The sequence below is a fragment of the Coccinella septempunctata genome, chromosome 3 (genome assembly GCF_907165205.1).
Source record: "Coccinella septempunctata chromosome 3, icCocSept1.1, whole genome shotgun sequence".
In the NCBI taxonomy this organism is placed as follows: Eukaryota; Metazoa; Arthropoda; class Insecta; order Coleoptera; family Coccinellidae; genus Coccinella; species Coccinella septempunctata.
Window position 1 is genome coordinate 43799543 of NC_058191.1, and position 16813 is coordinate 43816355.

Here is a 16813-nt window from a genome sequence, read left to right on the forward strand (position 1 = left end):
AAAGCAGGAGATGAAATGCTTCTTTCTCATCATTTGTCAGCGGAATATTCAATTAAATTTATTGGGAAATTCTTCCACCGTCAAAGGACCCTATTTAGATTATTTCAAAAGTTGGACGTTAATCATTCGGGAAGTGCCGTTATGGTGTTTCACGAACACGATCAATGAATATTAATGTCGGGCAGCGACATCCGCAAACTTTATTACCACTTAGTGGTGCATTAGTCCTGATTGGGGACGGATTCCATCTCCCTTGGGCTATCGACGCCGTTATTGTCCGAAACGTTCTCGGCCCGTCTTGGCCTTAAGGCCAAATTCTGCTTATTTACGCCGACTTTTATCGCGCTCGCCTGGCTTTCAAGCCACATTATAGTGCAATTTTTTTCTTAGGGAAATTCTATCCATCAGGAGGGAATCTAATGACGCGAGTCATTCTTTCACGGTATCCATCTCAGGACACAGAGTGATCAGCTAATCGAGTGTAATGTAGGTCCTCCATATGAATTTTCTGTTTTTGAGCAGCTACTTCAGACACATCCGCCTCTAAAAATGGCACCTAAAAAGCAATTTCTATTTTCTTCTTCTTTTTTTTTGACAGAAGTGAAATTGAGCAGACATTGTATGGAAGACAATCAAATAAACACTTGATGTTATTTTTGTAATCGAACAAATCAGTAGTAGGCGTATCAATTGCTTGTAGAGTGATATCAACATGAATGGGTTGGATCCAGATGTACAGGGGGAAAATATTAGGTCCATTACTCAATAATACAAATGGAAAGTTGTTCGAAAGGAATAAAACCGAGGACCATATATCATTCAGCCGTCTGGCAGTAAAATTATAGTGAAAAAATGGAAGCAACTTCAAATTTTCCGCCTCCTGCTGAATAAACCATGAATAATTATTGAAGAACTAGTGGGTTTGTACAAAAGGGTGAATGGATCCATTTTATTGTAACAATGCAGGACGTTACCGGTTACGTCGCGTGGGTGAAATACGTTAATAGTTTTGTTTTTCTGGGTCAGAACCTGAGCCAGACCGAAGAATTTATGGACTATAATCAAACATCCAATTCATATTTGATGGAAAGCAGTTATTAACCCCATTTTCCTAGCCGATATCGGCTCAACCCAACGACGAAAAAATCATCTTCGATAAAAGGTGAAAAATTGTGACTATAAGTAAACTAAGAAAAAGCGACTTGATACAATGAAAATTCTTATCTTTAGGTTGTAGAACCGATAGACCGCGAGGTGCAAAATACTCAGTGGGGTTCACTTTACGCGTCGCCGAAACGTAAGCGGAAAAACCGATGAACGTCTCGGAATTTTCCTTGAAAGTGGTTTAGTTTGATGTGTGAAGGAGTGATACATCATATCAGCCTCTTTTCGTCGAGGCATATGTTCCATCCATCACATTGTTCGGGGATTTTCCACGGTTTTTCACGACTGACAGATGTTCTTGGTCTCGATTTTTATAATTCCAATTCAATTCGTCTCGAATCTCTCTCCCAGCTTCAGAGCGTTCCAGAATCTTATTTTTTTGTAGTAATAGAAACAAACGACATTGAAGTTGATTCAAATTCACCCGAATCGTGAACATGTCTTATAGATGATTCATTTTCGAAATGAATGGAGAATCTGTTGAGCCAAAAATCACTCAACTCTGGCAGTGCAATAACAGACAGACTAGTTTCACTTCCCTGCAGCTCCTTCAAATGAAGACTTCTTCTAGACATGAAATAAAGGGGGTGATACATCACAGGGTAAACGTGCCCCAGTTGTTCAGTTCCCCCCTTTCATATTTCGTGCCTCGCCACATATGTTTCCATCACTCAACTCGGCAGAATATAATTTGGGACTTCAGAGATACGCAATTGGTGTTACAATTCGAGAACTAGACTTCATTTATTCACCCTCTACCATTGAGTTGTTGTGGACGGTCGAATTCCTAATTGAAATTACCTTAGAGGGTTCATTCGAGGAATGCCAAAAACCAAAAACGGATTTCTCAATGTGGAACCTCAATAACCATAAAGAGCATTCGGAAAATTGTGTGAGAAGATTATGGGTAAATCAAGCGGTTCGTGTATATTCGAATTTTTCATGTAAATTGCAAATTTCACCAATTCTTATATTTTTGAGCCCTGATAAAATCTGAAAGTCTTAACTGGTGATTATGGTCTTATTTCCTCAATGTTCATTAACCAACTTTTGTCGAAGATTTGCACAGATGTGAAACGCATTATGGAACAAATATAGTAGCCAGTATTTCGAGGGATGCTTATGTTGAAGAATAAAATTTTTATACTCATCCCTATTAATAAAAAAAACTCTTTATTTTCGTGCTGTATGATTCTTAAATCGTGAACTTCCAACAATTGAATGATTACACTCTGAACGCAATCAAGGACTTTGTGCTATTTCCGTCTGGTGGCGCCCCTGAGGGTGAATTGCCGAACCAAAACGTAATCCAAGGATATCGACCCCGGAGCAAAGGATAACTGTGCGAGCCACGTAGGACCCTCTCGCTTTTACGCGTCGCATTGCCGTCCCGGTCGCAGGCAAGAGTGAATGGCGCAACAAGGTTGTGTTTTTATATTTGAACAGAAAATCTTCAGACTATTCATAATTCGCTGTTTTTTCAAGACGAATTTTTCATTTTGTACAAGATTTCTTTCATTTTTGAAACGGGAAATTCTGAAAACATGAGCTGTTTGCTTCTTACAACCGAGTTAGATGAAGGAATACTCAGAGTATCATTTTGAACAGCAACGTATAATGAAATAAGTTCCACTTCTTCGCTCCCATGAAATATGCTCATTTGAACACATTTTACTTATGTTATTTGTGCCTATAGGTGGCAAACATACATAGCTGGAATATTATTATACATATAATTGGTGATTTTAAGGCAAAAAAATTCATCTTCGTTGCCTTTTAAGTGAGATTGCTGAGTAAAGTGGAAAATGTAGTAGAATTTCACTTTGAAAAATGATTTCCAATGTGAATAATGGATATCGGGGTATCTAAGTAGTACTTCTTTAGCCGATTGTCTGACCATTTGTGCATATTTGTTGTCGATTTTTCTACATGTGATACTATTTTTTGACAGTTGTAAATTTCCATCGCTTTTCATTCAAAATATGATATCATTTCGTGATGGTGGATATATTTAAAATTTCAGTTGTCGAAACTGGTATAAGAAATTTTCGCCGTGTCCTCGTCCAAAAACCACTGTTAAATCCTCCCTTTGTTATTTGATGCTCACTCGGTGTAATTCGGCGACTATCTCAGGATTAATCCTGCTGTTTCGGAAATGAAAAGATCGTTTTCTTAGATCATCACGGAGGTCGGGCGAAATTCTTGACTCCGTCAAAGTAGGCCGAGAAGAATAAAATAAATGAGGACCTAAAAACTTCCCAACTCAATTACTGACAGTTATTAGATTAGAACGGCACCTCCTTTATGGAAAAGTTTACGTCTTCTCAGTGCGTCCTTTTCGACGAAGTCAAACATTTTTTTCTTCGGCTCTGGAGCGTTCCCCAGGGGCCATACCTCGTCCTCTAGTCATTAAACTTGTAATGTGCGGACGGCATATTCAATTTGTGGTTCACTCTGGAGATTTTGCGACTGACCTTTCACACTCAATCCGGAATTTCGGAGGGGACGAACGGTTCAGGACAACAAAAACTTCCTTTTTCACGTTTGAATTAATTCCCGGAGATTTATTTTGGTGTGAGTGGTGAATTATGGAGCGGATCCTGCTAAAGAGATGACTAAAGAGTTTTTACGTTTTTATCTTCCTTTGACTAACGTCCTAGGGACCCGAGGCAATTATGCCTGAAAATATGGCATAAATTAGGGGGGTTTTATTTCCAAAGGAGGTACAGTGAATGACTACATTCCTTTTGTTTCCTTCCATCCTTTAACAGATAAAGAAACTGAAAAAATACTGTAGTTGTGCTCTTTATCGCGCTTCAAAGTCACTCGTTTTTTTTCGAGACAAATCCAGGTATCCAGTTTCCATAATATTTCGTTCCATCAAGGATAATTTTTCCGACAAGTTGTCGTTCTTCAAAGTATATAAATTGCCGATGTTTACTCATGTGATCTCCAAGTAATTTCTTCACTTGTGCTAGTCTATCTTTTTTCCGCTGGCGTGATATGCCTATTAGCTCATGATCAATCGATCTACCGGATATTTTGAGCTTTTCCAAAATGCTCTCCTCCCAGCCCTAAAGATTCCTGATATCAGCTATTATAAATTCGGCTCAGCATGTAGTTATACAGTATGTTTGTAATATAAATCATCGAATAAAGGAGGTATTCATTCCTTGATGCTCCAGATAATTCTACACGCGGAGACTAGCAGCCCCCAACGAAAAATATCGGTATAAATTCCTCGGAGCAAACAAAGTAATAGAATAAACTTTACCAATATATATTTCTCTGGGAGAAAGCAGCGAAGTGATTTTCAACGTAAGCCACGGATAAGGCAATAACACCAGTTGCAATATCTAGCTCAGAGTCGGAGCAATACCGGTTGTAAAGCTCCCTCAGGGTTCAGGGAAACTCACTTAGGGCGACAAAATACCTATAAAGTCACCCTTCAGCGATCGCTGATGAGATGCTTGGGCGCTTCCTGGCGAAACTTACTCCAACCTTCGAGACCTAGACTGATACGAGGATAGGAGAGGGCAATGCAGCGCGAACTGATAATGAAATGGTTGCCGAATATTATTTCACAATTCGATGTTCTCCAATCCCGGAAAAACTGTCTGTAGATCCTCAATATAGGGAGAGTTTGTTTTGGTTTGAACATGCAATATATAGGAACCAGTACTATAACTTTTATTAGGTGGATTTGAAAAATTCCTATGGTTTCTAACACAATCGAGTATAAACTCGAATATATTCCGTATCTTACTATTTCATAACTTCAACAAAATTATTCTAATGAAAACATTTCATTCTTACTATCAAGGTGTTAAGTGAGGACTGTTTTCTGGCGTCAAGATGAGTTCAAATGATCTCTTCAAATACAGTGATCCAGTCTAACTCGTATTTTGATATCTTTCATAATTACTCAACATAAGAAAAAATCTATTATTCGAAGATATAAAAAAAATGGACCCAATATTTGGAAAAACCCTGTATTTTTTCTCTTGAGAAAACTGATATATGTTTCAAATCTTTTTTGAAACATCAAAACTTTATATTTCCTTCAGAATTTCTGTACTTCTGTACATAATGATTCGTGAAAATCTGTTACTCGTGTCTTAGGATCTATCTCATCTGAATCAACTAGAATGATACAGGTATTTTCGAGATATGGGGATTTCAGTTTCCTGCCCAAGTTTTTTCATTTATCCCAAACGCTGGACTCATTTGGTGCAATCTTCATTAGCACCCTCATGTTGGAGGAACTGCAAACTAATGATATGATTACCCATCGTAGCCCAGATGCTCAGATTCCACGTATAATTTGTTTGTTTCTAAAACGCGGAGGCGGCCAACGCCAGCATCGTTTTGACAGCATGAAAGATCGATTGTTTTCACGTTATGGGGGTTTTTGAACAGCTCCAATTTCAGTGATTGAGCGTTTAGTCTAACCGCATAAGTCGATCTTGTTACCACTGAGGTGATCAAAGATGAAATGCTAAATGATCATGTCAAAAATTGTTTTTGATGATATGCAAAGCATCGTTGGATCATTTCAAAATCAGCTTACGATTGTTATGAATTCGAGCAAGAAAATCGTATAAATAGTGACCATGAAACGAAAGGAACATGATAGCAAATGGAATTTTCCTCGAATCGGATGGAAAGATCATCTCGAAGATATCAGCAGCAAGCAGTCTGAGAAGGGACGAATTTTCCGATATAGATTGGATATGCAGGTCTAGCAGAACAAAAAGACGACGTCTAAATGTCATCATCCGTTCCGGGATTACGAAAATACCCACCCATCCGGAGGGTGTGAACCGGCATATCAAGAATCATATCGTAGGTATGCCATGCCGCCGTCTCGATCTCGAATGATAAAGCTCCCGAACAGGAATCCGAGGCATCTCTATCCAAAGAACAGATCGACATACCGCAGAGGATTCCCGTAAACAACGAGCCAGTTTCGGAATCCTGCGGCAGAAATCCATTCCGTGCGACGTTTAATTGGAATCATCCGTCAAAAGAGCACGGGAAGCGAATTATTTTCTTGAACGTCGGTCCGTGAGCAGATAAGAGAAGGGAGATCAACATCATAATGGGGTCTATTCAATTTTCACGTAACTATCTACTGGAGAAAAGGGGGCAAGACGTCTTTGATTCGCGGATATGAGATGGAAAACAGAAGTTGATTATGAATTTCCCAAAAAACATCGAATGATAAGAAAATTCCTTAAAACTGCTAAGTCCATGTGACTTACTTTCTGCTAAGGCATAACATCAGTAGAATGAATCAACCCACATAGAATTATGCTTATGTTTCTGTAATATTTTGTTATGCTACTACCTACTTCATCAATAATTATTTTATCACAGAAGTCCACTGATCGGACTCGTTGCCCCAAAACTTTTTCTGAGTGAATTACACCACTTATCAATGTAGTGATAATAATGGATCGGGTTTTGCTATTAATTAATATAATTATTGCAGCTACTCAGGACATAAATGAAAAAAATGTGTTTAAGCACATAATAACTAACAGAATGTCCTACTTTAGGGCTTGATTCATTCACCCATTTCATTTTAATTTGCTATTTGTGTTGTAAAATAAAAGATTTATTGACTGAAAGGCTATTTATTCAAGCATTATATACATTAACTCAGATAGTCATGATATAGTTCCCGGTCATTGTGTGCTCATTTCGCTATTGCTCCTGGTTCTTCATGAAAACACTTCATTAACGGATGAGTTTGATACCTTCGGCTTCTAATTGATCCTTATATTTCTTTCTGTAGATGCCTTCGGGGTCGAATTTAGCCTCCACCTTCTTGTACATATCCGGCTTGTTTTCAAGCATAAACGTCAACACCCTTTTGCTCAACATCTTCTGCTTGTCGCTGCATTTCAAACATCCGTTCATGAGGGCATCTGGCGCGTTTTCTGAAAAAAAATTATACCTATTAGTCGAAATGGCCTACACTCATTTATTCATTTTGTGATATTTCTAAAATCAATATGAAGTGATAACAATCAACTAAAGTAGAAAAAGGGTGAAAACGTGAACATATTATATCTTATAGGGAAATTTCCAAGAATAATAATTTCATTTTAAGGCGTTAAAATATCACAACGGGAAAAATCTTTTAATCAACTGTTGTTCCTGTGTTCACTATTGGGGAGAGCGATCGCCTATCGAACCCTCAACCTGAATCCCTAGCCATTTTCTTTCGGAAATTATTACACAATTGTACATAAAAATTACAGACACTTCAAGAATGATAACGCTTTCGTTTCTAGCAACAAGCGCTCAAAAGGAGGATCTACAAAGATAAAATTTGAAATTGAACATTAACGATTGAAATAAAATTGTTCCACGTGAAAGAATTAAGACTTACTTCTCAATTCTTGGCCATCTGGGGTACAAGCCTCTCCTGTCATGATGCAGTTGAAGTAGTTAGTCAACAATCTGTCGCTCTTTAGAATTTCTTCAATGTTGACATTGTCATATTTCGTGGTATATTTATCATCTGGACGACAAACCACGAAACCGAAGAGAACAACGAAACAAATAACGAATAAATTCTTCATTTTCTTGACTTCTATTGGAGAGAAGATCGTAAACTGATTCTTACGGAAATATGTACAATATTTATATGAAATATCAGAGGTCGTGGACTGCCAAACACCGAGAACGGGTGGATAAAAAAACTCATTCGAATAGATTAATTAATTATCCACTTGAAACAATGAATTCATATCTTTGCAAAAAATGGAATGGTTCTCTGTTCGACAAGGTAGAATTCCTAGTTTAGTCATATCATTATATTTGCTTACCAAACTTTCGTATATCTAACACTGTTTACCAGAAAATCAAATTTTTAATTTTTCTATTATTCAGCTTTCGGGTTAGGTTGCATCTAGCAGAAAAATAATAGTAGATCTAAACGTGATACATATTCTGAAAGAGCAACTCTTCTAGTAATAAATCTGAGAATTTCAATTTTTTCGGCACAGCTGTTTTGTCTTGGGGAAGTTTCAACTGAACCCAACTTTTTAGGAATTTTTCGAAGGTCATCTTGAGAGTAATTTATCTTCCAGGAAAATTATCGTAGATCCAAACGTGATACATATCCTGAAAGAGCAACTCTTCAAGTAATAAATCTGAGAATTTCATCCATCTCGGCATAACCGTTCGGTGTTGACGAATTCTCAAGTGAAATTGGCAACATACATATCATATACATATTATTTAATTGTGGTTATGAACTATTTTCTGGTAGATCCATGAAGCATTTTTCACTAGTTTTGAACAGCTCAAATATAGTATTTTATATTTTCATAACCTGACACTTCGCAACGTAGGAACGTATAAGTGAAATATTCTAACAATAGCCATTTCGCTCATACAGGATAGTCGAGGCTACATTGTTGGAACCCCTGCAAGACCGGATATGTCGAACAGCACAGACAAAGAGGGTTTCTCTGAGGATACTGAAGTTCATAATTCACTTGTCCATGTATGACCGTCCCTTTTTAGCGGGCAGGGTCGCTAAAAGGTCCTCAATTACGTGATGATTTAGTGCTCGGCAGGTATCTTGAAACGTTTCCGATAAGGGTGAGGAAAACTAAATGAAATATCAGACAGCAAATACAATAGTTGTTGTATCTGTAGATTCCGAAAGATGAACGACAATAATAGGTATTGTATAAGTTGAACGAACTTATTCATAAGTTGAAGGGTCTATAGGTATCTTGATTGAAATTAGTTGAATCATAAAATGACGTAGCTGTCAAAACTTGGGCGTTGTCAACTTTAACTTGGAAGCCACTATCTGTATGTTACCTAAAATTATAGAAAACAGCTAATTATCCGTGAGGCGTCGCTTTAACTTTAATATTGAATGCGAAAAGGAGTATTGATTTTAAGTGCAACGCTCGTTGAATACGATCTGGTGAAACCCATTGTTTCTTTTTTTTTACTCATTTTCTTGAGACCTTTTTAAATACAACAACGGTCACACTGTTCAATTGTGTACTTCCCAACGTTGTTCCTTTTGGAATAGGGACGAGGAAAACCCCTTTTCATCTAACCCTAAACTGGTCTCCGTTTCAGGTACATAACTCTACGTATGATAAATGGCCTTGTGGTGAAATGAGAAGAGATATATAGACTAACTAACACTACGAACTACATCTCCTGAATTTATTATCCACTAAGTAAACATGGATCATGACTAATTGCCTGACTTGAATGGATTCTGATATTAATTTCGTTAAATAACGTTTGCGAGACATCATAGAGGAAAATACGATGATGAAAATTAACGTATGCAGATTTCTGGCTAATATTTACAGAAGAGAGCTATCGCAAATCGTTGAGCAATTAGATTTAGATATATGAGAGCCCGTTTCCCTTGAAAATCATGGTGTATTTTTTTAATTTCGCTTTTTGTGCGTTGAAATTATTGCCGCTTCCTTCAATTAGCATTATTGGATCTGTGAGTTGATCGTATTCATATTGTAGATAGTTGGCGGAAATATTTCTGGAGCTTCCAGCGATAAATTGGTTGCTTGAAAACGCATGAGAAAAGTCTAATTGGAGTCAATACTTTCGCTTGAATTTCTTTCGAATAAAATTTTTACAAAATAAAAAAACCATTGGCAACGTGATAAAATTCAAATAAATAAGCAACCACCACCACTGTACTTGAAAAACCGATTCCGACTGAAGTAGCAGCTTAAACCTAACCGCATTCCATTCAATTTATGAAGGAAAACAATGCAGAACAAATCGCTCCAGTCTCAACTGCCCCTGGCCCTCAACATTCACCCTTCTTCCGGGTGGAATTCATCCGCGCATCAATTAAAGACAGACCGGAACTATGTAGGGAATTTAATGACGACAAGTTGTAAAACGGAGCGAAAAAAACCCCGTCTCAGCTTCAGCTAGATGTAGCAGCAGCAGCAGCAGCGTTCGGCGGTACGGCTGTAATGGCAGACCGAGCCTCATCAAGTAACTAGTGACCGCAGATTTGGCTGTAATCACCGTAAATCACCATGGAAACGGGCTTTAACGTCTCACCTGGCCGCCCCCACGCTGCTTCCGTTTCCGGCGAGTACTTCATAACCTCATTAATTATGCATCATTTCATGTTGAAGTAACCTTTTTATAAATCCCTTCTAATTGTCTGACAGGCATAGTAGTTTACTGGATTTCATCAATTTTGCATATTTCCCATTCATTATTCAGTCGACGACCTGCCTGTGAAGGATTTTCGGATATCCGTTCACGCCGAATCGTTTTCCGAGGTAAAATTTACCTTTGGTATCTGTGATCTCCTAATTGGAGGCTCGTGAATTCACTTGGACCAAATGAAAAAACACGAATAGGGGAATGCCGAAAAATTGAGTCTTTATACTCAATTGAAAAATCAAACACTATAATTTCTTACATTCCTTCGAAAGAAATTTAAGACAATCGAGAAGAATGTTTTAGATTCAACCTGTGTGGATCGTTTTAGAAAATAAAATATATCAAAAAGAGAATCACAATCTCCTTCACACTGTGTAATTGGTTGTAAAAACATTTAATCTCATCCAACTGTCAATCTTATCACTTAAAGAATTTGACGAGAATTCAATAGAATACTTCAGTCGCAGCAAAGAAAACGCATTACCGATAATGGTACTTCTATTTCCGCTTTCCCCCCGTTCCGGAAATAGTCTTGTGTGTTTCGTTTCCCGCAAAGACATCGGCATAAAGGTGTATTCACACTAGTATGATTAATTATCCATTGCGGTTCAATCGACGCAGACAAGTTGACGAGCTTTAGGAGCCAATTTTGCCTCAGTCGGACGTATAAAAAGGGCGCTTGATTGATAACGAACATTAGACATATTCTCCTTTTATGAATTATTGATCGGTTACAGAAACGAATTAAATTGTAACATACGAGAGGCATGGATTCCTGGAGGTTGTCAGGGAGGAATTCACGTCTCTTTATCCTTGCGGGTGGATTTGCTGCTCATTAGTATAAATGGTTGAGCGCATGCTGCATAATGAGTGATGATGTATATAATGAATGTTATCTTTCAATTTATCAAATTCGTATTGTTATTCTGTGAAGCAAGGATATTAATATTCGTAGTTAAACAATTTTGTTTTTTTTTGTTCCGATTCAAAAACGAAATAATGAGGTATAAAAGAGTTGAAGTCTTATTTGAAAGAATAACTCATTCATTAGACCGTATAGCATCCATGTTTTCGTGATTCAAATCAAATTATTGTGTAAAAGCAGTGTATGCTCATGAGAATTGATTATGATAGTGAAATAAGAAAACGTTTTTGATCTGATTACCATAGCCGGTTACCTTCAGTTTATTTAAAATACTTCCAATGATTATGTTATTTTGTTAAATATGATTCATACTACACAAAAAACTGTAGCTGGAAAATTGGTTGTGCGAATTTGTGAAAAAATGAGTTAACATAATATAGACGGAAGAACCAGGAATGAACTTCATTCATTTCATATTTTTTTTAATGCATTATTGGATCTTACTTTACTGTTAATAGTGCAAAACTGGGCGTAAAATCACTGTTAACACTTTTGAAAGAGTATTTGGATGGGTCAAAGCGCGGGTAGAAATCGTGTGTTCCAAGCGCGGGTAGAAATCGTGGGTCCGAGCGCGGGTAGAAATCGTGGGTCCGAGCGCGGGTAGAAATCGTGTGTTCCAAGCGCGGGTAGAAATCGTGGGTCCGAGCGCGGGTAGAAATCGTGTGTCCCAAGCGCGGGTAGAAATCGTGGGTCCGAGCGCGGGTAGAAATCGTGTGTTCCAAGCGCGGGTAGAAATCGTGGGTCCGAGCGCGGGTAGAAATCGTGGGTCCGAGCGCGGGTAGAAATCGTGTGTTCCAAGCGCGGGTAGAAATCGTGGGTCCGAGCGCGGGTAGAAATCGTGGGTCCGAGCGCGGGTAGAAATCGTGTGTTCCAAGCGCGGGTAGAAATCGTGGGTCCGAGCGCGGGTAGAAATCGTGGGTCCGAGCGCGGGTAGAAATCGTGGGTCCGAGCACGGGTAGAAATCGTGTGTTCCAAGCGCGGGTAGAAATCGTGTGTTCCAAGCGCGGGTAGAAATCGTGGGTCCGAGCGCGGGTAGAAATCGTGGGTCCGAGCGCGGGTAGAAATCGTGGGTCCGAGCGCGGGTAGAAATCGTGTGTTCCAAGCGCGGGTAGAAATCGTGTGTTCCAAGCGCGGGTAGAAATCGTGGGTCCGAGCGCGGGTAGAAATCGTGGGTCCGAGCGCGGGTAGAAATCGTGTGTTCCAAGCGCGGGTAGAAATCGTGGGTCCGAGCGCGGGTAGAAATCGTGTGTTCCAAGCGCGGGTAGAAATCGTGGGTCCGAGCGCGGGTAGAAATCGTGTGTTCCAAGCGCGGGTAGAAATCGTGGGTCCGAGCGCGGGTAGAAATCGTGTGTTCCAAGCGCGGGTAGAAATCGTGGGTCCGAGCGCGGGTAGAAATCGTGGGTCCGAGCGCGGGTAGAAATCGTGGGTCCGAGCGCGGGTAGAAATCGTGTGTTCCAAGCGCGGGTAGAAATCGTGTGTTCCAAGCGCGGGTAGAAATCGTGGGTCCGAGCGCGGGTAGAAATCGTGGGTCCGAGCGCGGGTAGAAATCGTGTGTTCCAAGCGCGGGTAGAAATCGTGGGTCCGAGCGCGGGTAGAAATCGTGTGTCCCAAGCGCGGGTAGAAATCGTGTGTTCCAAGCGCGGGTAGAAATCGTGTGTTCCAAGCGCGGGTAGAAATCGTGGGTCCGAGCGCGGGTAGAAATCGTGGGTCCGAGCGCGGGTAGAAATCGTGTGTTCCAAGCGCGGGTAGAAATCGTGTGTTCCAAGCGCGGGTAGAAATCGTGTGTCCCAAGCGCGGGTAGAAATCGTGGGTCCGAGCGCGGGTAGAAATCGTGTGTTCCAAGCGCGGGTAGAAATCGTGGGTCCGAGCGCGGGTAGAAATCGTGGGTCCGAGCGCGGGTAGAAATCGTGTGTTCCCAGCGCGGGTAGAAATCGTGGGTCCGAGCGCGGGTAGAAATCGTGTGTTCCAAGCGCGGGTAGAAATCGTGGGTCCGAGCGCGGGTAGAAATCGTGGGTCCGAGCGCGGGTAGAAATCGTGTGTTCCCAGCGCGGGTAGAAATCGTGGGTCCGAGCGCGGGTAGAAATCGTGTGTTCCAAGCGCGGGTAGAAATCGTGGGTCCGAGCGCGGGTAGAAATCGTGTGTCCCAAGCGCGGGTAGAAATCGTGGGTCCGAGCGCGGGTAGAAATCGTGGGTCCGAGCGCGGGTAGAAATCGTGTGTTCCCAGCGCGGGTAGAAATCGTGGGTCCGAGCGCGGGTAGAAATCGTGTGTTCCAAGCGCGGGTAGAAATCGTGGGTCCGAGCGCGGGTAGAAATCGTGTGTCCCAAGCGCGGGTAGAAATCGTGGGTCCGAGCGCGGGTAGAAATCGTGTGTTCCAAGCGCGGGTAGAAATCGTGGGTCCGAGCGCGGGTAGAAATCGTGTGTTCCAAGCGCGGGTAGAAATCGTGGGTCCGAGCGCGGGTAGAAATCGTGTGTTCCAAGCGCGGGTAGAAATCGTGGGTCCGAGCGCGGGTAGAAATCGTGTGTCCCAAGTGCGGGTAGAAATCGTGGGTCCGAGCGCGGGTAGAAATCGTGTGTCCCAAGCGCGGGTAGAAATCGTGGGTCCGAGCGCGGGTAGAAATCGTGTGTTCCAAGCGCGGGTAGAAATCGTGGGTCCGAGCGCGGGTAGAAATCGTGTGTTCCAAGCGCGGGTAGAAATCGTGGGTCCGAGCGCGGGTAGAAATCGTGTGTCCCAAGCGCGGGTAGAAATCGTGGGTCCGAGCGCGGGTAGAAATCGTGTGTTCCAAGCGCGGGTAGAAATCGTGGGTCCGAGCGCGGGTAGAAATCGTGTGTCCCAAGCGCGGGTAGAAATCGTGGGTCTGAGCGCGGGTAGAAATCGTGTGTCCCAAGCGCGGGTAGAAATCGTGGGTCCGAGCGCGGGTAGAAATCGTGTGTTCCAAGCGCGGGTAGAAATCGTGGGTCCGAGCGCGGGTAGAAATCGTGTGTCCCAAGCGCGGGTAGAAATCGTGGGTCCGAGCGCGGGTAGAAATCGTGTGTTCCAAGCGCGGGTAGAAATCGTGGGTCCGAGCGCGGGTAGAAATCGTGTGTTCCAAGCGCGGGTAGAAATCGTGGGTCCGAGCGCGGGTAGAAATCGTGTGTTCCAAGCGCGGGTAGAAATCGTGGGTCCGAGCGCGGGTAGAAATCGTGTGTCCCAAGTGCGGGTAGAAATCGTGGGTCCGAGCGCGGGTAGAAATCGTGTGTCCCAAGCGCGGGTAGAAATCGTGGGTCCGAGCGCGGGTAGAAATCGTGTGTTCCAAGCGCGGGTAGAAATCGTGGGTCCGAGCGCGGGTAGAAATCGTGTGTTCCAAGCGCGGGTAGAAATCGTGGGTCCGAGCGCGGGTAGAAATCGTGTGTCCCAAGCGCGGGTAGAAATCGTGGGTCCGAGCGCGGATAGAAATCGTGTGTCCCAAGCGCGGGTAGAAATCGTGGGTCCGAGCGCGGGTAGAAATCGTGTGTCCCAAGCGCGGGTAGAAATCGTGGGTCCGAGCGCGGGTAGAAATCGTGGGTCCGAGCGCGGGTAGAAATCGTGTGTTCCAAGCGCGGGTAGAAATCGTGGGTCCGAGCGCGGGTAGAAATCGTGTGTCCCAAGCGCGGGTAGAAATCGTGGGTCCGAGCGCGGGTAGAAATCGTGGGTCCGAGCGCGGGTAGAAATCGTGTGTTCCAAGCGCGGGTAGAAATCGTGTTTTCCAAGCGCGGGTAGAAATCGTGGGTCCGAGCGCGGGTAGAAATCGTGTGTCCCAAGCGCGGGTAGAAATCGTGGGTCCGAGCGCGGGTAGAAATCGTGGGTCCGAGCGCGGGTAGAAATCGTGGGTCCGAGCGCGGGTAGAAATCGTGTGTTCCAAGCGCGGGTAGAAATCGTGGGTCCGAGCGCGGGTAGAAATCGTGTGTTCCAAGCGCGGGTAGAAATCGTGGGTCCGAGCGCGGGTAGAAATCGTGTGTTCCAAGCGCGGGTAGAAATCGTGGGTCCGAGCGCGGGTAGAAATCGTGTGTCCCAAGCACGGGTAGAAATCGTGGGTCCGAGCGCGGGTAGAAATCGTGTGTTCCAAGCGCGGGTAGAAATCGTGGGTCCGAGCGCGGGTAGAAATCGTGTGTCCCAAGCGCGGGTAGAAATCGTGGGTCCGAGCGCGGGTGGAAATCGTGTGTCCCAAGCGCGGGTAGAAATCGTGGGTCCGAGCGCGGGTAGAAATCGTGTGTCCCAAGCGCGGGTAGAAATCGTGGGTCCGAGCGCGGGTAGAAATCGTGTGTCCCAAGCGCGGGTAGAAATCGTGGGTCCGAGCGCGGGTAGAAATCGTGGGTCCGAGCGCGGGTAGAAATCGTGTGTTCCAAGCGCGGGTAGAAATCGTGTGTTCCAAGCGCGGGTAGAAATCGTGGGTCCGAGCGCGGGTAGAAATCGTGTGTCCCAAGCGCGGGTAGAAATCGTGGGTCCGAGCGCGGGTAGAAATCGTGTGTTCCAAGCGCGGGTAGAAATCGTGGGTCCGAGCGCGGGTAGAAATCGTGTGTCCCAAGCGCGGGTAGAAATCGTGGGTCCGAGCGCGGGTAGAAATCGTGTGTCCCAAGCGCGGGTAGAAATCGTGGGTCCGAGCGCGGGTAGAAATCGTGTGTCCCAAGCGCGGGAAAAATCGAGGGTCCGAGCGCGGGTAGAAATCGTGTGTCCCAAGCGCGGGTAGAAATCGTGGGTCCGAGCGCGGGTAGAAATCGTGTGTTCCAAGCGCGGGTAGAAATCGTGGGACCGAGCGCGGGTAGAAATCGTGTGTTCCAAGCGCGGGTAGAAATCGTGGGTCCGAGCGCGGGTAGAAATCGTGTGTTCCAAGCGCGGGTAGAAATCGTGGGTCCGAGCGCGGGTAGAAATCGTGTGTTCCAAGCGCGGGTAGAAATCGTGGGTCCGAGCGCGGGTAGAAATCATGTGTTCCAAGCGCGGGTAGAAATCGTGGGTCCGAGCGCGGGTAGAAATCGTGTGTTCCAAGCGCGGGTAGAAATCGTGGGTCCGAGCGCGGGTAGAAATCGTGTGTTCCAAGCGCGGGTAGAAATCGTGGGTCCGAGCGCGGGTAGAAATCGTGTGTCCCAAGCGCGGGTAGAAATCGTGGGTCCGAGCGCGGGTAGAAATCGTGTGTCCCAAGCGCGGGTAGAAATCGTGGGTCCGAGCGCGGGTAGAAATCGTGTGTTCCAAGCGCGGGTAGAAATCGTGGGTCCGAGCGCGGGTAGAAATCGTGTGTTCCAAGCGCGGGTAGAAATCGTGGGACCGAGCGCGGGTAGAAATCGTGTGTTCCAAGCGCGGGTAGAAATCGTGGGTCCGAGCACGGGTAGAAATCATGTGTTCCAAGCGCGGGTAGAAATCGTGGGTCCGAGCGCGGGTAGAAATCGTGTGTTCCAAGCGCGGGTAGAAATCGTGGGTCCGAGCGCGGGTAGAAATCGTGTGTTCCAAGCGCGGGTAGAAATCGTGGGTCCGAGCGCGGGTAGAAATCGTGTGTTCCAAGCGCGGGTAGAAATCG

At 44.0% G+C, this 16813-nt stretch overlaps 2 protein-coding genes across 3 annotated transcripts in view; one reads left to right on the forward strand and one right to left on the reverse strand.

Moving 5' to 3' along the window:
- Nucleotides 1–16813, forward strand: part of LOC123309379 (teneurin-a) — a 126152-nt gene that overhangs the window by 18895 nt on the left and 90444 nt on the right. The gene's annotated exons all lie outside the window — the stretch shown is intronic.
- On the reverse strand, nt 6788–7798 carry LOC123309382 (ejaculatory bulb-specific protein 3-like). Its single transcript, XM_044892477.1, has 2 exons — nt 7565–7798; nt 6788–7109 (listed from the first exon to the last, which is right to left on the reverse strand). Exons 1-2 carry the CDS (start codon nt 7755–7757, stop codon nt 6907–6909), a joined length of 396 nt encoding a protein of 131 aa, XP_044748412.1. The 5' UTR covers nt 7758–7798; the 3' UTR covers nt 6788–6906.